The sequence below is a fragment of the Triticum aestivum genome, chromosome 5B, assembly GCF_018294505.1.
Source record: "Triticum aestivum cultivar Chinese Spring chromosome 5B, IWGSC CS RefSeq v2.1, whole genome shotgun sequence".
In the NCBI taxonomy this organism is placed as follows: domain Eukaryota; kingdom Viridiplantae; phylum Streptophyta; class Magnoliopsida; order Poales; family Poaceae; genus Triticum; species Triticum aestivum.
Window position 1 is genome coordinate 292,733,700 of NC_057807.1, and position 26,539 is coordinate 292,760,238.

The 26,539-nt window shown below is 46.0% G+C and overlaps 2 protein-coding genes and 1 long non-coding RNA gene across 19 annotated transcripts; 2 read left to right on the forward strand and 1 right to left on the reverse strand.

Annotated features, from left to right (window-relative positions):
- Nucleotides 1–2,768: 2,768 nt before the first annotated feature.
- Nucleotides 2,769–7,704, forward strand: LOC780656 (pre-mRNA-splicing factor 38). The gene is made up of 6 exons (XM_044532267.1): nt 2,769–3,206; nt 3,319–3,440; nt 3,563–3,653; nt 4,017–4,146; nt 4,229–4,314; nt 6,996–7,704. The coding sequence occupies exons 1-6, from the start codon at nt 2,917–2,919 to the stop codon at nt 7,456–7,458; spliced, it is 1,182 nt and encodes a 393-aa protein (XP_044388202.1). The 5' UTR covers nt 2,769–2,916; the 3' UTR covers nt 7,459–7,704.
- Nucleotides 7,705–8,494: 790 nt separating this feature from the next.
- On the forward strand, nt 8,495–13,830 carry LOC123111463 (uncharacterized). 17 transcript variants are annotated; one of them, XR_006454452.1, is made up of 11 exons: nt 8,503–9,299; nt 9,377–9,718; nt 9,810–9,874; nt 10,519–10,611; nt 11,008–11,059; nt 11,506–11,610; nt 11,723–12,209; nt 12,294–12,366; nt 12,910–13,017; nt 13,212–13,267; nt 13,531–13,830. It is a non-coding gene; the product is annotated as an uncharacterized lncRNA (long non-coding RNA). The 17 variants fall into 17 exon arrangements; XR_006454455.1 differs by adding an exon at nt 11,327–11,417 and having other exon boundaries at nt 8,501–9,299; nt 12,294–13,830; XR_006454465.1 differs by having other exon boundaries at nt 8,503–8,888; nt 9,250–9,299; nt 12,294–13,830.
- A 538-nt stretch (nt 13,831–14,368) lies between these two features.
- LOC123111465 (RNA pseudouridine synthase 4, mitochondrial) lies at nt 14,369–24,984 on the reverse strand. Its single transcript, XM_044532268.1, has 10 exons — nt 24,586–24,984; nt 23,341–23,412; nt 22,506–22,646; nt 22,373–22,420; nt 22,204–22,281; nt 21,615–21,728; nt 21,397–21,489; nt 15,499–15,610; nt 15,210–15,256; nt 14,369–15,120 (listed from the first exon to the last, which is right to left on the reverse strand). The coding sequence occupies exons 1-10, from the start codon at nt 24,934–24,936 to the stop codon at nt 14,758–14,760; spliced, it is 1,419 nt and encodes a 472-aa protein (XP_044388203.1). The 5' UTR covers nt 24,937–24,984; the 3' UTR covers nt 14,369–14,757.
- Nucleotides 24,985–26,539: the final 1,555 nt, after the last annotated feature.

Sequence of the window (26,539 nt, forward strand, 5' to 3'; positions counted from 1 at the left end):
TCGTTCGATTCGCTTCGTAAAACCACCTATCAATCCAAGGAAAAAAATCACCCCCTCGCTCGAGACCCCCCCCCCCCAATGCAAAAAATGAGTTAAAAACCAAAGGGGAAAGTGGAAACCCACACATGCCGATTGCACCCTCGATTCCTCGAGCAGCCTCTTTGGATGGGAAAGTGATGCCGACGAGCAGGGCATGGTCGATGGTGGCCGTCACGGTGTTTTTTGAGGGAGAGAGAGGAATTCGTGACCTCACAACTAAAGAAGTAGAAGCTCTGGCCGAGGTTGACCACACAAGATTTGTGAGGGAATTTACCGGCACACTCGAAATAAAGCAACTCGACTGGAATTTCGACATAGCTAGATGGCAACGTTTATTTCCGTATGGTATTCCAAGGAGCATAGATGGGTAAATTTATATATTTCATTATCATAGCATTCAGAATACAAGCATTTATTTTTTATCACAATATCCAAGATAATATTAATGGACGTGGCTATAGAGCGCCGCGACGCCCGTTAGTTGTCCAGAACCCTCCATATTAGGAAAATGATGTGACATGTCATCTTAACCTAAAAAAAGAAAGTATGCGGTCTCACATTGTCAGGTTACCTCAGCCGAGAGACCACGTGCAATTATTTGTAGTTTCAAAAAATTTAAAAAGTCATAACTTTTGATTCGAGTGTCGGAATTTAGATCCGTTTTCACTATTGGGTTTCTCGCGACGAGTTCTTCAAAACTAGATCCCATATGAGTAGGTTTTGACAAACTTTTTTTCCGAGCAACTTTATGTGCTACAGAGGCAACTTCAGTTCTATAGGAAAGCAACTCTTTTTTTCCCTCTACCTATCAGCGGAGGATCCTTCTAAGTTGGTTACCATGACTACCAATTAACTAATTTGACCTCTAAATTTCCTACTATAAGGACACTCAATCACGCCAAATGTCGGGATCGGCCTCTCTAGACACCTTTAACCATTCAATGATGCTCACCTAATTTGTTTGAACAAGTCAGTACGTCCGAAATCCTCCAAACCGAACAACGAGGCGACGTTCTCAAGGCCCCTCAGCCTCCATTGCTCCCTCCAACATCAAGTTGGATCCTATCTCCTAAGACACAGGAGGAGAAAATCCGTCAAGTAGTTTCGATCGTACCAAGGGATCCCACCCAGAGGAGATAAATTATTGACGCATCTCTATGACACAAACTTGAAAGGTATCTAAAACATTTACATATTGGCCAAGTTATGATCTTGGTAATATTTATGTTCATGAGGATTGGGCAACTGGATACATGATTTTAGACAAATGTATGGTTGATTGTGGGCAACCGGATACATGGTTTTAGACAACTGTATGTTTGATTGTGGGCAACTGGAAACATGGTTTTAGAGAACTATATGGTTGGTTGTGGGCAACTAGATACATGGTTTTAGGCAACAATATCGTTGATTGTGGGCAACCAGATACATGGTTTTAGACAACTGTATGGTTGATCATGGGCAACTGGATACATAATTTAGACAACTGTATGGTTGATTGTGGGCAACTGGATACATGGTTTTAGGCAAAAAGTATCGTTGATTGTAGGCAACGATGACACCTGAAAAAGGTTGGGAGGGACCTCACCATACCTTCAGTCACCACGCTAGACAGGAAAACACCTGTGCGCGATTTGTGCCAAATCGAATGGCTTGGGATGGTGCGCTCGACATCTTCAATTATTGCAGCAGCACTAATAAGCATTTGGGGACAACTTATATGTGAATTTAGTGAACAAGATAGTCATGTGAGGCAGCTTATAATGACTTCTCGTTGATAGGCAATCATAGTAGGCAAACTAAGAAGAAATTGCTTTTCTATAGCACTAAAGTTGCCTTTTTAGCACCCAAAGTTACTCAAAACAGAAAGTTTGTCGAAACATTTCCATATGAGATCTACTTTTGAAGAACTCGTCGCGAGAAACCCAACTGTGAAAACGAATCTAAATTTCGATACTTGAATAAAAAATTATGGCTTTTTAAAACTTTATTAAGCCCGAATAAATGCACGTACATATCCTTTCTTGACTGAATTGTGTAAAGTAGGCACGTCGACGAGATCCCGAACACTTACTTTCCTTTTTCGTAGTATAATGACGACACAGAATGCTAATTACTATTTTTGTAGGTGAGTTTTTTATCGTGTACTGCATGCGCTCGCGACGTCCGAACAGCGCAGCTGCACTTTGAAGCATTTAGGAATATTAATTTAGAAAATTGTAGGGATGTGTCTGGGGTGAAAGAGTGAAAGGGTCGGATGTGGTGAGAGAGTAGCTAAGGTCAGAATAAGGCTGGGCAGGTAAGTCCAAAAAACTAAATAGACAACATTCCTAACCGTGCGAGAATTTCTTAAGTGCATTAAGTGAAATTTAATTTGTAATACATTTTTAGTTGAATAATCGCTCTGTATGTATAAATCGTCAAATTGCTTTTTTAATCAATTTACATTGCAAGTGAAGTGGACTTCAATTATTACATAATTGTGCCCATGTTATCTTTTCTCTACATGTGAAATTTAACATGCATTATGTTTATATAACTTCAGCAAAATATTTTAAAAGCCCGTGGCAATGCATGGGCATTCTATTAATTGTTGTAAAATCATGCTATTTTGAAAGTTAAATAAAAGGAAAAGGAAAAGAAACTACCACACTGTATCTGATTTGCTTATTATTGGAAATTTTATTTGGTGCCGGTGCCAAAGGTCGGTTCAAAAGCTCCCGCGGGGCTGGCTTGTCTACTATAGTCTAGGGTTTTGCCCGCAAACCCCAATTCCAGTCCCCGTCCCAGTCCCAATCCTAATCCCGCCCCCACCAGCGGAGCGGCGTAGCCGCCGCCTCGGCCGCCCTCGGCGCCCGCGCCGGAGAGCCGGCGACGATGGCGAACCGCACGGACCCCCTGGCCCGGAGCATCCACGGCACCAACCCTCAGAACCTGGTGGAGAAGATCGTGCGGGCCAAGATCTACCAGAGCAACTACTGGAAGGAGCAGTGCTTCGGCCTCACGGCGGAGACCCTCGTCGACAAGGCGATGGAGCTCGACCACACCGGCGGCACGCACGGCGGCAACCGCAGGCCGACCCCCTTCCTCTGCCTCGCCCTCAAGATGCTCCAGATCCAACCCGACAAGGAAATCGTCGTCGAGTTCATCAAGAACGAGGACTACAAGTAATAATTTCCCCTTTAACGTAGTCGTCGATTCCGTCCTCTACCTCTAGCTGCTTCTTGTAGGCATTGAACTGACAAATCGATGGTCTTCTTCTTGTTGTTTCTGCTCCAGGTATGTCCGGGTTCTCGGGGCGTTCTACCTGCGCCTCACTGGCACCGTCGCCGACGTTTACCAGTACCTCGAGCCGCTCTACAACGACTACCGCAAGATTAGGCAAAAGCTCAGCGATGGAAGTATGCACTCCAAATTTTATCCCATATTGTTACTTATGCTGGTAGCTAGCTAGGTGTATGAGATGTCAGATTTGGGGGTATGCGGTTATTTTTACTCATTTGATCATCTGTATTCGTTTCAGAATTCACGCTGACACACGTTGACGAATTCATTGACGAGCTCCTGACCAAGGACTATAGCTGCGACACTGCCCTCCCCCGCATTCAGAAAAGGTTTGATTTCTCTGTCCCAAACTCTGCCGTGCAGTTGAAATTTATCTTGTTTGCGACATCTGCATCTACCCTGCCATCTGCTACTGCTCAATTTCTCGCTGATGTTTTGAGACTAGTGACATCTTAAAAAGATAGTTACCCCTTTTGAGATTGAAGTTGTTCACTGTTCTCTCTGTGTTAAAGATTGGAGTTGTTGATTGTTCTCTCTCTGTTAAACACATAGTTGTCATGTATGTTTCAGTAATATGTTTTTGGTTTAGAGATATTTTCTTTTGACCACTAGTCAGTAATCTTAAATACAGGTTCGCCTCTTGATGTGTTCCAGATGCTTCACAAATTCATTTTTATGGATATTTTCAACAGATGGATCCTTGAAGCTTCTGGAACTCTAGAACCTAGAAGAAGTGCCCTTGAAGACGATTTTGAGGAAGAGGAGGAAGATAAGGAGGATGGACAGCCAATGGACGTAGATGAGCCTAACACTCGTGAAAAGGTGAGCATACTTGCCAAATGATCTAAATCAATCCACCTAATTTGTTGACCAGAGGTGTTGACTTGTTTTAACGTGTTAACAGGACCATCTTCGTGGAAGGAGCCCCACCAAAGAACGGGACAGGGAAAGGGAGAGGGACAGAGACAGGAAACACGAAAGGCATCACAGGTATCTGCTATATATGAATTGCTTGTTACGTAGATGGTTTGTCAACGACTTATCTATTGTTTCTTGAAATGCATCTGTACTGCTCTTGTGCTTAAGGAAGAATCAGGTGTGAGCTGATTGGTTAATATTCATCGGATGCCAAGTTTTTAGTACTCTGTTTACTGTGTGCTTTGGGAGTTCAGGCCAAAGATGTTCTGTTTTCTTATTGGTTAAGGGCCCAGAAGTAACCTATGTTTCACTGATTTTACATTGATAAATGTTAGTGACGTCATGCTTAAGACATAGTATTAACTTAGAAAATGTATACTTAGAAGCCCTAAGCATTTTGCTATCTTGGTTTTGGTAACTGTAGAAGGAAAATTACCACATCTGTGTAAGCTATCCTTTTCATACATTACGTGACTCAATTACACAAGACCAACAAGCAGAGCAAGAGCTTCTGGGGCAGCCATGCACGAGCAGGTTCACTTGTCTTGTATCACTGCACAAGACTGAAACAGTGACTTTCTCTCTTTAGCTTCTTTTGATATTGTATTACTTTTAGTTATAGAGATTGTACTGGAAGCTGTTGCTGTATCATTGCAGCGTTGCATTGCATATTTGCGCACTTAGTACTTACTGCCATGGCATGTTAATGTCAAGAGCCATTGGTTGATGAGCTGCTTCCTACAGTGAATGTTTGTGGCCCTGCCAGGTTTCTCTGCACTGATAGTGTGCAGTTGAGAAGTATGATGTGCCAAACAGATTTAAAATCACAAACTGGTCCAAATTTGAACTTTTCGCTTATTGAAATTTGCTATCTTATTCGGATTTATGTTAAACTTTATCACATCCTCCCATTTTTCTGCCGCTTACAACCTTTTGAGTTTTTGAAATGAAGAGCTCTTGCTTGTTTTTGTGTCTGCTTTTATAAAAACATGTAAGAAGCCTGTTTTAATTGTGTCTAAAATGTATAGAGCCCGATAGAATTTTGTAGCAGTGCCAGATGGGTTTGCCAACGAGTTATTGTAAGTGTTTCCCCCAAAGCTTAATGTGCCTAGCATGCATATTGCTCTTGCATGAAAGTAAAAATCAGATAAGAGCCAAAGGAGCTTATATTCATTTCCGGCAAGTTTTGAGTATGATGTTGATTTACATGCTCTTTGAGAGTTGAAGTCACTGATGTTCTATTTCTTCTTCTTACTGTTTAAGGGCATAGAAGTAATCTCATTTTTTTTTCATGTTGATACATCATACATATTAGTGATGTCATGCTAAGCCACGTCAATTTGGAAAATATATACTAAATTAGAAGCCATAAGCATTTTGCTATCTTGGTTTTGGCAACTAGATTATATCCAAAATGCAAATAATCTGAGAGCAGAAATTGCAAATCATTGGAAAGTATGCAATGTAAAAATGCTAAGAAGGCCAGAGAGCAGTGCAGGAGCTTTTATTATAGTTGTTTAATGCTGGAGATCATACTGGAAGTTGATGCTGTAGCATTGCAGTTGCATTGCATACTAGAGTTACTGCCATGGCTTGTTAATGTCAAGAGCCATTGGTAGGCAAGCTGCTTCCTATAGTGAATAATCATGGCTCTGCCAGGTTTCTCTGCACTGATAGTGTGCAGTGAGAAGTATGATGGACCAAACAGATACTCCCTCCGTCCCATAATATAAGAACGTTTTTGACACTACACTAGTGTAAAAAACGTTCTTATATTATGAGACAGAGGGAGTAGTTCTTATCCACAGTGGTTCAAATTTGAACATTTTGTTTATCGGTTTTGTTGCTCTTGTTTAGTCCATGTTAAGAAGCCTTTCTTTCATGTATAAATGTATAGAACCTGATATAATTGCATAGCTAAGCTTGATGCTCTGCCCAGATAAGATCAGTTTCTCTGTTCTAGAGATTTGTTTGTTCATAACCAAATGAAGAAAAGGATTCGGTTATTTTTGGAAACTCATTTTTTTAAGGATGTATTGAGATACTGCCTAAGGGTTTAACTTCGGATTATGTCATAAAGAAGTGTAATATTTTTTTGACAGCTGGTCATGTTCATTAGCTGTGCACAAGTGTACGATGTTCTTAACATTGAGCTACTTTCTAAGTTCAGTAAACTACAGTTATTGTTATGGCTTCCCCTTAAGCATCTGTGTGAACTTTTGCCCATTTTATAGCCTGTAATTTTGTAGACTTATTGTTTGAGAAAATAAACTCATATGGTGGAGACTACTGTAGGTGCTTGCGTAAAAGTAATTATGTGGGTCAAAATATTTTATCAGAGTTGGACAGATTTGTTTTAGGAATGGAAACCTGACAGATGTTCAAATGTGATAAGATCTTAAAAAAGTACCTGCTTTGTAGACATATCTTTCTGAAGGTACCAGGTCCATTTGATTGTCATGTAAATGGATTTGATTATTTGGCTAGAGGTCTTTCATAGGTATGGGGAATGGGGGCAATTGCTGAATAACTATTGATCCCTTGTTTCTCAGCATGTCCTGTCTATGGTTTTGAGGTGCTGACATGTGATTAAATGATCTGTAGTTTCTCAGCATGTTCATTCTGTGGTTTGATGAGGTTACTGAATGAAAACTTGGTGTGATGTTTCTCTGTGATACATGCACTAGCTATCAGTGTGTGGATTTGGTCTCTAGATAATGACTGCCTGTGCCTTTTGATCTTTGTTTTTCCAGGGACCGAGATCATGACAGAGATCGGGATCACGACAGGGACTATGGAAGAGGCCGGGAAAGAGATCGAGACAGAGATAGAGGCCGTGAAAGAGATAGAGAGAGGGATAGGGAACGAGACCGTCACCGCATCCGAGATGACGACTACAACCGAGATCGAGACCGGGATGGCAGGGAAAGGGAACGCCGGGACAGAGACCGTGGCAGGCACAGGAGCCGCTCAAGGAGCAGAAGCCGGGATCGGCGTGAAAGAGACCGTGAAGTGGGAGAGCTCCGTAAGAGGCGTGGCCGTGGTAGTGCCAGTCCTCCTCGAGGGCGTGCCGAGGATGGTCCGAGGGAGGAGCCTAAGAAGAGAAAGGAAAAGAAAGAGAAGAAGGGCAGCGGGAACGGTCCAGATCCTAATGATCCAGAGATTATAGAGATGAACAAGCTGCGTGCATCGATAGGGTTGGGACCACTGAAGTAGTGGTACATTGCTGTAATGTATTTTGAAGCTCCAAGCTTAAAACCAACAGAGGATTAGTTAGCATTTCTCTTTTAGCACTGCAAGCTTGTCAAAATACACTGTAATGTAACACTGCAAGCTTTTCTGGCTCTACCTTCCGGGGTCTTTTTTGCATTTTTCTTGAGAGACACAGTGAAGGCTGGTGAAGGAAAGCATTTGATTTCAACTGTATTGTGTTGACAAAATCGACTAGATATTTCTGTTCAAGAATTTGTCATATTTTAGTGAATAAGCTGCATCCTGTGCAATAATCGTGCCAAGATGAGATGTGCAATAAGCTGCATTTTGACCATGTTATTGGTCAACTGTGTCATACAATTTCATACTTGGCTGATGAGATGTGGAGATATTTAATGATTGCTTCATACTTAGCTGACAAGATGTTGGATACATATAAGATCGTTTATAGATCACGTATAAATGATCTTATATTTCTTTACAGGTACTCCCTCCGTTCTAAAATAGATGACTCAAATTTGTACTAACTTTAATACAAAGTTAGTATAAAGTTGGGTCAAATATTTTGAAATGGAGGGAGTAGTATATTCCATGATGCCGATTGAAAACAATGTAACCATTAAAATACATCCCTTGAGCGTTAAGGCTCCAAGCAGAAAATGAAAATGTGATGGATAGCGAATTGAACATATAAACCTTCCTAGCCTACCCGCATAACTGGGGCATCGCTCGCGCTCGCCACTTTTGACCGCCCGATCGAGCTACCACAATACCGTCCGCTTTTTCTCACTTTTGTGCTTGTTGAACATATAAACCTTCCTAGCCTACCCGCATAACTGGGCATCGCTCGCGCTCGCCACTTTTGACCGCCCGATCAATTTCTTGGCTGCTGGCATTTGATCAACCGTCCGCTTTTTCTCACTTTTGCGCTTGCTTCACGAGAGAATGACAGGTGGGGTTCGTAGCCGTGGGGTCGCAAGATTAACGTGAGTTTTCTTTAAATCTTGGTACGCGAAGTCTGGGTCGCGTGCTCGCCAATCGCGATCCAGGGTAAAAGGAACCCTAGGCCCACGAGCCAATCTCGCGGCCGTCTCCCTCGCTTCCTCCGCAGCCTCGCAGCCGCCTCCCCCGCTCCCTCCGCACCGCAGCCGCCCTCCACAGCCCGCAGCCGCCTTCCCCGCTCCCTCTGCACCTAGCCCCCCGCTCCCCTCCTTCTCTACTCTGCTCTCCACTATGCCGCCTCCTCCTCTCTCACTTTTCTCTCCGGCGGCGGTGCCAAAGAAGGCGCACACGGGCGGTGGATCCGTGCCGGAGAAGAGCTGCGGGACTGCGCTTCGGTCGTGGTGGGGTGCAGCCGCGGGGAAGACGAACTTGGTCCGCCGCCCGTCTTCACCTTCTCGCCGCGACCTTGCTGCCTCCATGGCCAAACACACGTATTTTTTTTTTCTGTCCCTCCATGGCGCTCGTTGCCGGCGGCATCTCTCTTTTCCCCCTTACCCTCCCTTTTTATCTACCTGCTGTTGCTCATCCTCCAATCTCTTAAATTCAGACAGGCTGGACGCAACGCACACGGTCTAGGAAGGCCACGACATGACTAGATATTTGCTTGCTTGGTTTAGTCGCTTGTAATCAGTGTACATGCATGTGACTTGTCCATGTTAGCTTTTGTTTTTGCAGATTATCGGTTATTTTTTGTGTTCGAACTTTTTTTGTGTTCTTTTATTATCAATTGTAGGTGCTGCTTCTATCTTCTGGAAGTTAACAGCATTTTTCCTTGTAAAATCCTCACACCAGGCTGTCATTGACAAGGAAAGGAGAGGAGACTACTTGAAGAAAACGTCCAGGTTTGTCGTCATTATATAGTGTAGCTGGAGCATTCATGCGGAACACTTGTATGACAAAGGTTACTGGGTGTTAACAGGTTGGGCCACATATCACAGATGGAATTCAGGATTGGATCGAATGCGTGGCGATAAAGCTGGTTGACGGTAAACAAGGGACTCCTGATGTTTGTGTGATAGTTTCGTTGGAACTATAGGTAAACAAGATAATTTCATGTGTAGCACAGCTTGCAATGCAGCACACTTAAAGCATACATGTGGAAGTGTGCAGTTCCTTCGGATGTTCCCATAGCTATGTAAGTCTGCCCAGTGCAGGGACAAAATCTTTTCTCACCGCGCATAATGACAGTGGCACTCTTGATGAGGGGATATTGAATCAATGCATTTTATTGAAGCATTAGGTCAATTTTCATACCGTGTAGGTCAGTAAAGACCAGCTCTTCCCTAAATGTCTATATCTATTTTGGCATTTGCTTGCTTTTACACATTTAGCTTCCTTATTCTGAGTTGTAGGACCTGGAAATTTTTGCCTCGTCCATGTCAGCCTTGTTCCAGTACTAAATGTAGTTGGTGAGCAGGTATGTTTTACTCATTTGAACAATGAGCTAAGATAATGAGAAGTTGCTGCAATGCTTGCAGTTCTATTGAGGTCCATGTCATGTGGTATTACTATATGCTAAATAGGCACTTTTTGCAAAGAAATATAAGTACGTTCTTGAAAAACCATTTTTCTGAATGATATGAACTATGAAAGTGTAATTGTACTTTGTAGTAGTTTCTGCTGAGATGCAATTTGGCTTAGGCAAAGTGGCATTCGTTATTATAGTAAAAATGGAAAGAGGTTACGAACATAGAAAATATTGAATTATTGACGGATCTCTCAAAACAGTCTCAGCTGGTTGTAGGTTGTTTGGTGAGGTTGCAGCTTGCAGGTTGCTGAGTTTCTCCTCTCTGCTTGTTGGTTTTCTTTGATTAGTAGAACAAGTAGCACACCACGTGTTTGTGAAAATGCTTCTCACAGATGAAACTTTTTGTGTGCCTAGACCTGCCTTCTTTCTTAGGAGAATATGCTTGCTGAGACATTATGGTCTAAATTTCATAAATAAGTTCGTGCATTTCTTTTCCTGGGTTCATTTAGGTATCTAGAACGTGTGTTCCTTATGTGTTTCTGTCATTGTGTGATGGTATTTATGTATTTAACTTTTTGGAACTTTGTTTCAAGATTTGCATAGAGCGGACCACCTTGCAACAGTGTTGGGTTATATAACCCATGGTTTCTTCATGATTCGACTTTATTATCAGATCCATGCAAGAGGTAACTAATCTGTACCATTTCTTTCTTTTCTATCATTGGTATTTGCTTACAGGGATATGCAAGCAAGACCTATTTTGGTTGGCATAGTTATGCTAGGAAGTGGAGTCGGAGATTATGCCTACGCCATTAATCAGTACACTATGAAATAAATGAAACATCATGTGTTTTTCTAGCAGACCCAAAATAGCAAACTTAGTGAAGATCCTAAAAACAACAATGGAATGATTTGCAAGGAAATCTAACCAACCAAACAAACATAACCAAACTTGCCTCATTTTATAGCGTTTAGATAATGTACAACATTGTATTGGTATTGTACAACTATTTATTGGGTAGGTTAGCATGAAAACAACATAGTGCTGATTTCGTTTACATTACAATTTATTTGATTCACAGAACCCGGGTAGCATGATTTTGGCAGGAGAAAGGAGGATTATCATTTCTAGAGGTTGATTTTTTTTTTCTTTTTATGAATGGCAAATGCTAAATTCTGTTACCATGAATTAGAAATTATAATCCTCTAGCTATCCAGTGTTAGAGGATTATCCTTTAGCATTTCTACTGAATATCAAATATCAGTTAGGGCTTACCATTCTACATTTCTACTGAATATCAAATATCAATTAGTACTTGTTGCATAAAATAAATTAGTATTTACCATTCTACGTTCCTCCTGAATATTAGTATCACATGTTTATACTAATTTTCCAACCAGGGGAACTCCAGTTCCGAAAAGTTTATACTCACCAGTGAGCTATTCCCAGTAGAAATTACTGGACAGGAGCAAAATTCTTTTTCAAGATCATGTTAGTATATTTTAATAATAGAACCATAGGCTACACCAAACAGATTGGATAGTTTTGATTTTGTTGTGTGGTTGTGCTTGCGATCCAGGTGAGTTGAGCTACAGCTTGGTTGGAGATGTTGGTGCGGTTCAAGAGGCCCGCTGGGTTCACCCTTTTCAAGGTTCTAAACCAGGGCAAGCTCAACAAGGTCGAGGTGAGTGCTCGCCGCCACCTCAGCTCCTGGTGTGGTTTGGATTACTTGCGTTTAATCTGATCTCTACCTGTTTCATGGACCGACAGAACTTTGTGTTCATCTTTGTTTGTAGGATCTATGGAAGGAGTTCACGACTCGGACTCGACGAGAAAGTTTTGTGCTTCATTTTTTTTATGGCAAAATAACTTCTCTTTTTGAAACAATTAGTACGTCATATATCTATCACATTATAATAGAGTAAGTCAACAAAATCCCTTTTATTTGAATGAACAAGAATCCGTTGTGTGCTGCTGAGCTATGTGCCCCTTTTCCAAATGTTAGAAAGGTTATCTTAGTTGTCACATAGAAGTTGGTTTGGGCTTCTAGGCTCATTTGATGTTTGCATGACTTATTTGAACCCGATGCCGGCCTCACCGGCATCCTGAGGTGACACAGCGACGGCCATGCTCGACACCCTCTTTCGCGACTTGACGACAGCCTAGCGTCATAGGCAGCTCATCGGTGGTCCAGCGGATGGCGACCCATTTGGGTGGGTGACGACGACCGCAGCTGGTGCACAAGCTCACACTCCACCAGTCCGTACTCAACTCTTCGTCTCGGTATGAGCCCCTTGCAGCCTGTTTGAAGTTTTCTCTTTTTCCCCTTCTCCATTTTTTGACCTGGTTCTGCTCGGGTGCATGCAGGGTGCGGACTGAGAGTTGGATGCTCTGTGCCAGGATATGAAAGTTTTGTGACCATTGTTGTGCCAGCTGTGAGGTATAATGCTAATTGGGCTTGTGAATTTATTGTGTCTTGGAATGGATTGCCGAATTGTTCGGGTTTTCTCAGTATGTAGTTTCTTTTATTTATTTTTTATTCTTATAATTCAGTGGTCCTTGATTGCAACCTGGTGTCATCCTGTTCCTACTCACATGTTACAGTAGTGCACGAGCTGACAGGGAAGAAATCTTGGTTTCAAAGTTCTCTCTGTCCGTGGCCAACTGAGTCGGGTCTACTTAACTTTGCTATCTGACAGATATAGCTATTTTATTTTCACATTCAATTAGGCAATCTTTTGAGGAGGTTAAAATGAGTTATATTTTGGGCATGCTTGATGGCTATTTTTATGTTGTGTCATGTTAGTAGTGTTCTTTATTTGTTTATGGGTCAGATTGTTTGTTTGGTCTTATGGTTTAGATGTTTGTCCTCACAGTTTTGATATGTTTATATAGTACTTTTGGAATGGGATATGATTCTTTTTGGGTTTTTTAGTTTACGCATTCGTTCTAAGAATCTTGATATCTGGCTGTGTTGTTGTAGATTTGTAAAAAAAATTCTTGGGATCCATCTATTCAACCATGTTGGAGTAGGCTATATGATCTTTTTAGTTCTGACCACATATGCTTCTTCCTTGGTCTGTTCACCAAGGTTTGCTCCCTTCCTTTCTCACTGTTGATGCATTAGCTTTGTTTCATTATACTCTTACGATGCTCTGCATCTGTGATGATCCACCACCAACTGAGGTATATAAATAAGCTGTGTTTCCTACATTTGTGCTGATCCACACAACTTGCTGGTCTCCAATTTATTTCTTTTCTGACCATCTGCATTTGTGTATGTAGTCATGGACACCGACTTAAAAAATGAACAATGCTACCCCTTCAGCTGCAGGTGCAGGGTACTATGTCTGGACTTGGCTTTTGATTTCAATTCGTCTTGCTTTTTTGTACTAAATCTTTGATTCGTGCTTTTTCTCTTTTCAATAGTAAATCATCTTGCAATACCCATGGTGCCACACGTGTTTTATTCACCAATCCTGTCAAGAGAAATTAAAATCAAGACGCCGATTAGCTTAGCCTTGGGCTGCTCCTTTTCTGCCTTCTGTTTCCTGTATACACCCATCTTTCTTTGATGTACCTAAATTTCTTTTTGTTGTGTTAGGTTGACAGTGACAGTAGATGGAGCTTCTCTGACCGCTACTGAAGACACCGCTGAACAGCTTAACCAGACAAAGACAAAGTGCTATTATGTAGGCATGGTTTAAAAACTATAGCCTTTGGCTGGTCAAGTAGCCTTGCCAAAGCGTTTGTGTAATCTCTACAAGTGGTATGAAGCAAATTCTATGTATATAACACACACGATGCAGATAATAATTATATAGAAGCAGAGAATCAACCTTGCTAGAGCGTTTGTCAAATCTCTACTCAAGTAGCCTTGCCAAACTTTATCTGTTGTGTTCTTTACATGTTGTTTCAGTACATTCTCTAGCGTAAATTTCCTTTTCAGTCAAGCAAAGTTTTCTTGACAATTTTTTTTGAACTTAAGTTTTCTTTCATGAAGTTCACTTATAGTCGCTCACTAGGCTCGGTATCAGTTGATGACAGACACCCCGTTGTGGCCTCTCCTGAATCAGCGAATGATGTGGTGATACACTCACCCCCAATATCCACAAATATGGCTTGATATATATATATATATATATATATATATATATACAACCCCTTTTCACTGGTTAGGCCTAGCCCAACAAACGTCAGTGGGCCACATGAGCTCCGTGTGAAATCTATAGCATTTGATCTGAGATAAATAGTTAGGTTCTTTTACTCATCATAGAGCATCCAACATAGCAAAAACCGAAAAGACCTTTAAACCATGCCTATATACCATATCATGCAGATTCTCGGTTTTTATTAGTTTCACATGCTAAGGTATATAATTTGAATTATTACCCTCAGTGCTTGCTAAAACTCGAAGTTTCTAACAAATGCAAAGACTTCTGTTATAAAAGGTTTAGAATCATTACCCTTGATGCTTGAATTTGGACCTTGCACCTTACTTGGGTAACATAGAGCCAAATGACACATTGTCCAAATACACGTTCAAAACACTTCGGGTTTGACATGGTCTCCATCCTTGATCAAACATAAAGTTACTAAAAAAGGCAAATATTTTCAACGCAAACATGGTTTTAAATGGGTCTCTGCGCCATTTGGCGCACCGGGTCATCTAGTTCCCTAACAAAAAGAAAAAAGGAATCGCCGTCACTGTGCTATAGTACTAAAATGAGATCTTTTGGTGAAGCTTCTGTGGCTGTAGTCTTGAGCAACACATCGTCCGTATCACAGTAGGTCGGCGTAGAGAACAGACACTAAGTACACCACTCTTCGATTACTTGTCAACGGACTTCAAAACCTCCCAGCTCAGCCGCATGTGTAGCGGCAATGGAGCAACGAAGCTGAGCTTCTCGAGACCCGAGAAATCATGATCGGCGTCTTCAGACTGCAACCCTTGGACGGCAGCTGAGATATCAGGGAGCATCATCTGCTTGCAGTGCAGATGCAACTGAGGCTGCTCCTCCGCGACGCTCCCGCCACCCAGGACAAGACCAAAGGGAAGCCTCTGCTTCCTGAGCAGTTCCTTGTCGACTGTTTGCGGCACAGGGAGAGGTGTCCAGTCCTGGTGCGCTTGACGCCCGTACTTGTAGTCCCCTACGATCGGTGTTCCGAGAACCTCTGCACAGTGGACTCGGAGCTGGGCGGGTTTTCAGGAGAAATCAGGTTTTGTCGTGGTGAGTGTGATTATGATACTTCGTAAGATCTTTGTTCAGAGATTGAAATTACCTGATGCTTTCTTCCGGTAAGAGGAAATAGTTCCAACCAAGTGAACCCTACAATCATTAGCAAACCCCAATGATATAGAATGATGATGGTTAATACTTAACACTCCATGTCATATTGGCATTCCTTTTCTTCTTACACTACCGGTCATACCGATTGCGTTATGGTACTGAATTATCTCATAAGTTCAGAAGAACTTGAGATCTTAACATAACACTGCTACCAGTAATTTACTTTGTGAAAGAAGAAGTAACGTTTGTTTTTTCAACAGACAAGATTGCTGTTTGCCTACCTTGGGGGCAAGATTCAATCACTCTGTATTCTGTCAAAGCATCCTGAACAGACGTAGTATTTGGACCAGCTCTAACAGTCAGACGCTCAGACTTGCCATCTTGTAATAAAACCTGCAAAAGGAGACCTCCATAAAATAGTACTCCATCCGCTGATTTCTACGTGGCACCCATGCCGTTTAAGATTATAACCTTTTAATTTTTTTCTCGAGAAAACGCAAATGGCTTTTGCGTTTCATTGCATTGGAAAGAGAGGGTATTTACATCCTCCTAGGAGGCAGTGTTTACACGCACACAACAGAGGCTCAGTGCACATCCCAGGATGATGGCAAAACGACCCTGAGCCCTTGAGCTCCAGCCTTTGCCCAACATCTGGTCTCGTCTTTAATCCTGTCTACAAGCTCATTCAGCGATGGGTTCACATGGTCGAAAACACACGCATTTCTATGCTTCCAGATCATCCACGGCACCAAAAGTGCCACAGATTTGAGCGCCTTGCGGAGCGCTGGCGGTGTGGATTCCTTTGCGTGCAGCCACCAATCCATGAGCGAGCCGTCATGCTCGGGCGCCGGCGCCGGCAAGCGCAACCAAGATAAGACCTCATGCCATGTCTGCTTAGTGAATGGGCATGTGAGCGTCAGGTGCCCGACCGTCTCCGGTTCCTGATCGCACAGAAGGCACCGCGGGTGGTGTTGCAGGCCACGACGTGCAAGTCTCTCCGCGGTCCAGCAGCGATCTTGACATGCCAGCCAGTGGAAGAACTTCACCTTGGGCGGTGCCCAGCTCCTCCAGATGAGCCTCCAGGAGTGGCAGCCCGTCGTACCCTGGAAAGTTGCCCGGTAGCAAGACTGGGCGGTGTAGACGCCGTTGGCTGTCCAGCTCCAGAGCAGCCTGTCCGGCTCATTGGACAGCTCGACATGCTGCACTAAGTGCCAGAGCTGAAGGTACTGTCCAATCTCTGGGAGGCCTAGCGAGCCATGGATGTCACGCGCCCAGCTATTGCCAGCCAGGGCCTCCGCCACCGTTCTCGATTTTTGGCGTTGCTTGGGGATGCACTTGAGGAGCCTGGGCGCGAGCTCACGGACGGATTGGCCGCCAAGCCAGCGATCCTCCCAGAACAGGGCTGTCCTGCCGTCCCCAATGGCCATGGTCGTGGATGCATAAAAGAGCGCGCGCTCTTCCGTTGTAAATTGCAGGTCCAGCCCCTGCCAAGCTCGATTTGTGTCCGTGCGCGTGAGCCATAGCCAGCGCAGCCGAAGCGATAGCCCCGTGCGCTCGAGGTCCCGGATGCCAAGGCCGCCATATTCAAGCGGGCGGCAAACCCTGCGCCAGTTGACGTGGCAATGTCCACCGTGGGTGTTCGCGCGGCCGGCCCAAAGAAACCTGCGCTGAATCTTCTCTAATTGCTTCAGGGTTTTCTTTGGGGGCGCAAGCGCTAGCAGTTGATGGATCGGTATTGCATTAAGCACCGATTTGACGAGCGCTAGCCGTCCCGCTTTGTTCATCAGCCAAGCTTTCCAGGAAGGGAGCCGGCCCGCCACCGCGTCGACGAGGGGTTGCAGCTGTGCTGCGGATGGGCGGCGAGTGGAGAGCGGGATGCCCAGGTAAGTTACCGGCAGGGCCACGACGGGGCACCCGAGCGGCTCCAGCAGCCCCTCTCCGTAGTCGCCGTCGTGAAGGACCATGGCTGAGCTCTTGGCGTAGTTCACTCGGAGCCCAGAAGCCGTACCGAACACGTCCAGGATGCCTTTGACAGCGACAATCTCCTCGGTAGTGGCATGGCAGAACAACATCACATCATCGGCGTAAAGAGAGATCGCCGGAATGGCTCGTCGGGGATGCAGCTGCTGAAGGATGCCGGTCTGTAGGGCGTGTCGCATCAGCCTCCCAAGGGTGTCCACCGCTAGCACGAAGAGTTGTGGGGAGGTGGAGTCACCTTGTCGTAGGCCGCGGCGGTGCCAGATTGGCGGGCCGGGAACTCCATTGACCATGACCCGCGTGCTTGCCGAGGAGAGCAGAATGGCCATCCACTCCCGGAATCGGTCCCCAAATCCATACTGGCGCAGCACCTCAAAGAGGAAGGGCTACGAGATGGAGTCGAAGGCGCGTGTGAGGTCAAGCTTGAGCATGATCCTGGGTGCGCCAAGTTGGTGCAGCATCTTGAGGGATTGCCGGACTAGGACGAAGTTATCATGGAGGCTGCGCCCGGCAATGAATGCGTTTTGGTTGCGGCTTACAAGGGTATCAAGCTTGGGAGCGAGGCGCAATGACAGGACCTTCGAGAAGATCTTGGCCACAATGTGGATCAGGCAGATCGGCCGGTAGTCACCGAGCGTGTGGGCGTCCGCGCGCTTAGGCAACAGGGTCAGCAGCGCTTGGTTAAGCTTGCTGAACCCGCGGCCGCGCAGCGTGTAAAGCAGTTCAAAAACGTCCCATATGTCATGGCGGATGATGCTCCAGCAGGCGCGCAGAAACTCCGCGGTGAAGCCATCCGGTCTAGGCGCTTTGCGCGCCGGCATGCGTTTGACCGCCTCCCAAATCTCCTCCTGGCTGAAGGGCGCGTCTAGGCATGCTAGGTCGCCGGGCTCAATGAGCTGGGAGAGGTCCAGCGTGTGCGCCCGGTCCACAGCGGTGCCCACCAGGCCATCAAAATGCGAAAACGCTGCGTTGGCCATTTCCTCATGAACCGTGAGCACATGCCCTTCAACGGCAAGGCCGTATATGCGGTTCTTCTGTCGCCGGTAGGAGCATTGCCGGTGGAAGAAGCTCGTGTTGGCGTCGCCGTCCTTGAGAGACGCGATACGGGCGCGCTGCCTAGCGATTGTGCGCTCCATGGATGCCATGCCGAGGTAGGCGAGCTTGAGCTGCTTGCGGAGCCATTCCTCCGGAGGAGAGAGCGCCCGGTCCTCCCGTGCTTTGTCGAAGCGTAAGATCAGCTCGCGGGATATGGCCAGCTTTTCCCATATGTTGCCCGTGGACTTGGCGCTCCAACTCGATAGGCGTCGAGCGGTGGCCTGGAGACGCTTGACCAGCCGCCGGAATGGGTCGTCGTCATGCGCGGAGCTCCAAGCCGCGGCAACGGTGTCGTGGAAGCCGTCAAGCCTAAGCCAATAGTCCTCAAAGTGGAAACGCTTGTGCGCCACCGGCATGGGGGAGCAATCCAGCAGCAGCGGACAGTGGTCCGACACGACCGAAGCAAGGCACCGGAGATGGCATTCGCCGTGCGCGTCCTCCCAGTCCGATGTGCAAAGGACGCGGTCAAGGTGCACTAGCGTGGGCGGCGATTGCTCATTCGACCACGTGAAGCGACGCCCGTTGAGATAAATCTCCTTCAAGGCGAGGTCGTTGATGGCGCGGCGAAACCTTCCCATCATGCGCCGGTGCAGGCCACCCATGTTTTTGTCCTCCGTGCGGTATATGAGGTTGAAATCCCCACATAGCATCCATGGGCCTGGGCATGCCGCCCGAATATCGCGCAGCTTGCGGAGGAACAAAATTTTGTCCGCGTCGTCTTGGGGTCCGTAGACCGTCGTCAGCCACCACGGCGTCCCAGAGACCACGGATACCTTGGCCGTGAGCGCATTCTGGGTGAGCAACGGGTCGGAGATCGTGACAGCCCTGCTCTTCCAGGCTAGGAGGATACCGCCCCGCGTGCCATCGGCCGGCAGGTACGTGTAGTCGTCAAACTCTGAGCCGAGAATGTCAAGCACAATGGACGAGTAGATCAAAGCCATCTTAGTTTCCTGAAGACATACAATGGAGGCTCCGGTAGTGCCCAGCAGAGAGCGGATAGCACAACGTCGTGCACGCGAGTTGAGGCCGCGTACGTTCCAAACCGCGATTTTTAGTCCGTGATCCATGAACAAGAGGTCGACGATGGATGGCCGGCGGATCTAGCTGTCACCGGCAACGGCCGTGCGCGTGGGGGAGGCGAAGCACGCTGGGATCTCCCGATCAACCAGGGCAGCGATGGCCTTCAGCACGGATAAGGGGATTGGTGCCGCGAACATGTCGTCGTAGGCCTTCATCTCGGTGGCTGTGATCTTTTGGTTGGTGCCTACAATCCCCAGAGTGCTTCAGCCGTCGGCGGCGCCGCCACGGGTGTGGCCGCAGGCGCGAAGCGTCCTCGCCGTGGGGCAAAGTTGAGGGGACGACGTGGCCGCTTCCCGGGAGTCGGCAGCGCCGCGCTGATGTGCTTCGTGGCCGCGGCCAGAAACTCGCCAAGCGTCCAAGCCTGCTGTGTGGTTGCGCGGCTGCGAGATCGCCGCATCGTGATCGGCGGCGAAGCGAATCGTCCAGATGCCGGAGAGCGGGGTTCAGGTGCAGGCGATCGCTGATCAGTGTTGGGCGCCGGCGTGGAGGATCCCCGGGGTCGCTGCAGGATCGAAACTGTCCTCTGGGCCTCGGCCTCCTGTGCCCCAGCGGCAACTGGCCCGGCAACAGCCTCCAAGGGAGACGTGGCTGGGGATTCAGGCTCAGCGTGGAGCGGCCCAGCCCCGTTTGGCCCAATTGGCCCGGTAGTAGCCATGCAGGGAGGAGAAACCACGGTCGCGGGCGCAGAAGCGGTTTGGGCGCCAGTCGTTGCGGCTCCTCCCGCCAGCGCCGCAGAAGTGGGGTCTGGGAACAGTGCTGACTGGTCAGCGAGGATTCCTGGGCCCGTTGGAGCGACAGGAGTAGGCGTAGCGCTGCTTTGCCCCGACAAGGCGGCAGGTGATCCTGGTCGCTCAGAAGCCACAGGCTCCACAGGCTGTGAGTCTGGGACCTGGCTCAAAAGGGCAAGATCCCGACACGGGGATGGATCAGCGGCGACAGCGGTGGGATCCACGGAATCGTCCTCGGGATCGTGGGGGGAACCCGATTTTGAACTGCCCGGGCCTTCTGGCTCCTCAGCGACCAATTTTGACCAACAATTTCTCCAGCAATGTATAGGTTTCATGGTACAAAAGTTACACCATCAAATTTATATTTTGAAGTACTTCTAAAAAAAAACACTCGGCCCTCTGGGAAAGAAACCCGAAGGCATTGCTTTTTAGGTCGAGGAAAGGTCCTGAACACCGGCTCCACCCGCTACGGTGACGCAATTGGTGATCTGAAACGCATGGAGGAAAAACTAAGCGAGGGGCCTTTTCTGTGAGAACCAGGGTATGGGCCCTGGTTGGCAGCCCCACACCTGGAGGTCTTACCACTAAGCTAGACGCATGTTATCTCGAAGTACTTCTCATGTAGTGACAATTTTGCCATTATTAAACAATCCAACAATATATCATACACGAAACTAATGGTCATTACAGCCATGCGAAGCTAAACCACACTTTATATAAATAAAGGGATACAAATCACAATAATGATCAAGGTATTGGATGAACAAACGACGTGGGAAATAACAAAGAGTTCTGAGCATGAGATAGATAAAAGGATATGTGACAGAGGAACACCCAACTTGCGGAAAGAGGAAACTGCCCCATACTCCTGTACTTTACTAAGGTCACAATCTCCCACCTACACTATGCAATTTGGTAAATACCCAATGTGAACTTCTACCCAAAAAGGCTCCACGCCCTGCTTTATAGATAAAGCACACGACATACAACAATCCAACCGAAACGGAGGTCCACAACAAGAAAAAACAGGGGTACACACCTGTCTATACTTGAATCACCTGCCTACACTCAATTCATTTTATATTATTTTAAAGTAAAACAAATCTATATCTTAACTTAAGGAGGAAAAAGAGACCATGTCTTCTTGTTAAGTACTAGTAAATATCTATTGTATCTACTTGAACGCATGGTTGTTTCTGGTTACATCTCTTGTCAGTGAAGTTGGATGCTTCAAAACTACAAAGAAGATTTTTGCAAAATAGAAACAGCAAGGGAACAGCAACGTATATTCTTACAAACCTTCGCAAGTGGAGCGGACAGTAAACCCTTGGGATGTCTAGGTGTTCCCATAACAAGTGCAACATATTTTCGTTGTAATACTTGTTGAGTACCCTTCAATATAAAATATATGAATATCAAGATAAGTACATGAATAACATGCAGCTGCATTATATATAATATGGTGCGAAATTCAATGGGAACACTGAAAAACACAGTAAAAGTTACACTGAACTTACATCAGCTAAAGCATCAGCAGTTTTCTCACGAAAGATAGCATGCAAAATGGAAGCGCTAAGTTGAGTTCTACCCAGAACAAGGACGCCGCTACAATCCCTGTCAAGTCTGTGGACCTGAAAAGCAAATGAGGGCATCAACGAACATGCAACTCTACGTATATCAACACAAACAAGTTGTTTATTCAAATATAGCAATTTTCTGCTAGTGTAGGTACTACAAATGGAAAGAGATCTTGAATAATTATACAAAATATATCACTCATCGGAAGTATATATTACAGTCTTAATTTAAATGAAAAACATGAATTGCCAATGGAGAATTAAAAGTTTATTAGAATTGTTCACTGAGTTCAGACCTTGACAAATACAAATTCAGTCCTTAGCAGCACAACACTGCCCTAATCATTATCTTCTCAGAAAGTACTTACACCTCAATGACAATTGATTCTATACTCACAGCAATGACAATTGATTCTATACTCCCTCAGAAAGTACTCTTTTTTTCCAAACGAAGGAGATACAACAGGCAAAACTTCCATGTTTACAGGTTTCGCTACAAGGAGAAACAACTGAACTGTACCGAACTCACCAGGCGAGGTGCATCAGAAGAATTTTCTTCAAACATAGGCGCCAGCACATCTATACTGTTTTTTATGCCAACACCACCCTCCAAGTAGAGAAACAAGAAAAGCTTTATTATGCACTGCAAAATCTTATGAAACATCAGGCAAAAAATAAGCCTGCATAAAGTCACCTACTTGAACTGGCATTCCAGGGGGTTTGTTTACCACAATGATGGCTTTGTCCTGAAAGAATTCCAAACACCAAAGGATATTATTTACCACCCAAATCAATTAACATAATCTTTTAAATACAAAAATAAATCAAGACCTTGTAAATCTCAAGGCTACGTAAAAAATCAATCTCATTCCTGTTATCAAGTTTCCTGGTCTTCTCAGCAACAGAAGATTCTTGAATATTAACAGGTAAAAAAAGGGTATCACCAGGCACTAGGTGATCTTTCGCTGAAACCTTCAACAATGAAAACAAAGTCACAAACTGCCAGAGAGCACTCAGGACCAATTAAAATACGTGCTCTCTTATCTCATCAGGCATGGTACCAACTAAGATTTACAATGCTATATAATCTCATCCCACATTCTACAGTGGTACCACAAATGTACTCTGCAGTAAACAAAACCAAAACACAGAGCACATGTCAAGGAAGAATCAGGCCATGTAGTATGGGACAATGTGATATGATGGATGCAGAAATACTGGAAATACACCATCATATGGAGAAGGCAGGCCAAAAAGGGAAAGCCGAGGCTCAACGAATTCTTTCATATTTACCCGAGCGACCATACAACAAAGGGTATGAACACTGTATGTCTGGTTCCAGTAATGACAGAAGTATGAATGCGAATGACTGATACATTGGGTTTTAGTGTTTTACATTATCCATGTGTCATTATCTGGTCATGTCGACTGTAGTGGTCACATTGCATCTTACAAACAATGGTAAGAAGTTACCAAGTTTCTCAGTTAAGTATTACGTGAAAAATAGGTGCTGTTCAAATTTAGCATTATTCATGTATTGGACTGATAAGTGTGTATGTGTCTGCAAACCGGAAAAGTACGAGTATAATGAACTATAAATGATACAACACAAATATTTCTAATTTAGATTACTAGGTATATCTAATTCACGCATTATATTCGTTACCCTTCTCAACCGGAACTGCTCAGCACTAGCATCTGTGGAAGACGTCTCAGCAGTCACAGCATTCTTCTTAACCTGTCAGTCACCAAACACAATTAAGATCTTCTTAATAAAAGTTTTAATTTTATAACGCTCATGGAGAAAAATAACTTATATCACAGTAGTGGTTCAAAAAGCAGCTTGCGGTATTTAAAATTAAAAACATAGTAGATTGCTAATCTCCTGCAGTTTTAACATGCATTTCCTAAACAGAAACCTGTTCTAGATTGTTCTTAACCAAGATTAAGAAAAAAACTTAAGTACCTCAGACCTACAAACAGTATCCAGCAAGAACGCCTCATGTTCTTGCATGAATGCTCAGTTCACAAAGAAACTCTGCCTGCACAGTTTTCCACCACCTCAAGTATATATTGGTGGTAACAAAACGGGAACGCTTTGCTCTTTGGCAAATGTGTGCATCAGCAATTGTTTATATTTTTAAATAATTCTTCCTGCAGTTATATCTAAATAATTCTAGTAACATTTCTAACACCTGAGGTTCTAAAAAATGTTGATGGCATGATGACGTTTTTCTAAATGTTGGTATATGAATCTCTCGGTTTAATAAAGAAGCATGCCATTTTAAATTAAAAGAGGAAACATACTTCCAAACAAATATATGAATCATAGACAGTGTGCAGTGTATTATTTCAAGAATGCTGAGATGATAACAATATCATTCATCATCTGGTAGTTTCCGAGTCCAAGTGCATGCACACAAGGGCCAAACTTACATCCGGTAGGAAAAACTAAAAATATCTGTTCATCAGATACCCAATCTATTCATGAACCACCAAGTGAAACCTTAACCGCTTGCTTCGTTTGGAAGTGCAACAATTAAAAAAAAATGCAAAGAAGACATAGCACACCACACAATTGCTGGAGCCATCCTTCCAGCCAACAAGCTAGAGAAACTAAGACTGCAGTGTTGCCTAACACGAGTCATCTCAGTTCCGATTATAGAACTGGATTTTGATGTAAGTAGGGTATTCTGTTGACAATAACTCCAACGATTGTGTTTCCTTCATTAGTCCGAGGTTCTGGATAAATAAGGTCTTTTTGCATGCAAGTGCAGAAATTCAACTCAGCGACCACACAATAGGAGCGAGCAATTAGACAATTGTGTAAGCATCAGGCGTTAACCAACTCCTTTTATTCCATAAGAGGAAGCAATTCGGTGGCACATTTGGTCGAGCATGTCGTGCTCACCTTGCGGAGGCGGAAGAGCTTCTGCACCAGCGAGGCCGGCAGGTGGGGGCAGCATCGCCGGACCCATCTGATCGCGGTGGAGTTGGAGCTCCCTTCTATCTCATCTCCTCCCTGCCCTCGAAAAATGGCTCTCGCGGCGGCGGCGGCATCGACTGGCGTGAACGGCGGGAGCTCCATCCAGCGGTTCTTGTTCCCCTTGTCCGGCCGTCCGCTCTCCTCGCCGGTAGCGTCTAGAGCGTCCTGCCTCGCTGCTGCGGTGGCTAGGCCGGCGTACGGTTGCTGCAGCCTTGCAACCGCGCCGGCGGCCGCCAGCCTTCGGAGTAAGAGGAGCGCCGCCATTCTCGTTGTCATTCAGAGCCGAGAAAGACCGGGTGCCTTTTCTCCTTGTCCGTGGGTCTTCCTAGCCGTCGGATCCATCTGTACGCATCAAACCAGCCTCCGAATGTTACTTCCCGCCCCCCAAAAAAAAAACAATATTTGCGTGAAATGTTTATATTTTACAGCACGCAAGACATAGTGATTGAATTGCTCCCTGATTTTTGACATTTTTTTAAAAAGGAGGTTAAACCCCCGGCCTCTGCATCAATCGATGCATGCAACCATCTTTATTAATTATTTCACAAAGGTTTAACAAGAACATATACCAAATCACCCGAAGCCACCACTCACACCTACAAATTCAATAATTAGGAGTGCTATCACTCCCCATATCTAAAACCATTGTTGTCGCCGATACATCCACATAGCGTATCAGGACTAACAACCGGTGCAGCAGACCTAAAGCGCATACCACATGCACACGTTTTTCCACCACGGTGCCCAACGGCGCCACCGCCTTGCGCTTGTCCGTTCAGACGCGAAGACTCTGGAAGATCTGTCGTGCGTAGCACCTGCCAACCAGGCATGACTCAGCGTAGCACATGTCGGCCATGCATGACTTGACAGCTCCACCGAAGCTCCATAAAAGACGGAGCCGCTCCACCTCCTGCCTGTGTCTTCCAGCGCTGCTCCACAAACGATGCTCCTAGGAGAGAAACGACACCGCAATACCGCCATCGTCCGATCTGGAACCATCCTAGGGTTTTCCCCGAAGCAGTGCCCATCACCAGCAACCGTCAAGGACCCACACAGTGCCCACCACCACTCAGCCCTTAAGGCGACGCCTTCAGGAAGGTGATGGCGTCAAGGACGCCGCCGCCGCCCACCGGAGTTAGGGTTTTCACCCGAGAGGCGGAGAAGGGGAAATGAAGGAGCAGACATAGACCGACGTCTCCAAGAAGAAAAGCGACGCCCTTGAACGTCGGCGGCGGCGCGGCCGGCCGGGGCCGACCAAGGGGTTTTCCCCAATCTGGATCTCCTCCACTAGCTTCACCCGCGGCCAGGGTCCCGGTAACCACGCCGACACCATCAGGAACCCGCAGTAGAGAAGCCCACCGACCAGGGCCGGATGACTGGGGCCAGATCTGGCGCTAGAACCCATCGCCCGCGCGCACCGGCTGCAGAACAAGCCGACCCCGACAACGCTGGCCATAGATCTAGCCACACCCAGATCCGTCGCGCCGACGACCACCTCCACTCGCCAGACCGGAGAACCACCCCGGACGCGCAGCCAGGCGCCGGCGACACGAAGGGCCGCCACCACCCACAGCAGGACGAATTTGGGCAGGGGGCGCCCAGATCCGCCGCCACTGCACGCCATGGCTGGCCACCACACTGCCCCGACAGCCATGGAGGCGTAGCCTTGCCGAAAAGCCCCGAAGCCGCCGTTCCAACTTCCTATCTCCGCCACCACGCCTGGTGCCCAGGGTCGCCGTCGCGCATAGCCTGAGTCCGCCGGACGAGCTCGCCGGCTTCCTTGAGCAGCGGCGGAGAAGGGTGGGTCGGCGGTGGTTGCGGCTGCGGCTAGGGTTCGCCCGAGCCGCCCCCCTGGGGGCAGCGCGAGCGCGTGATTAGA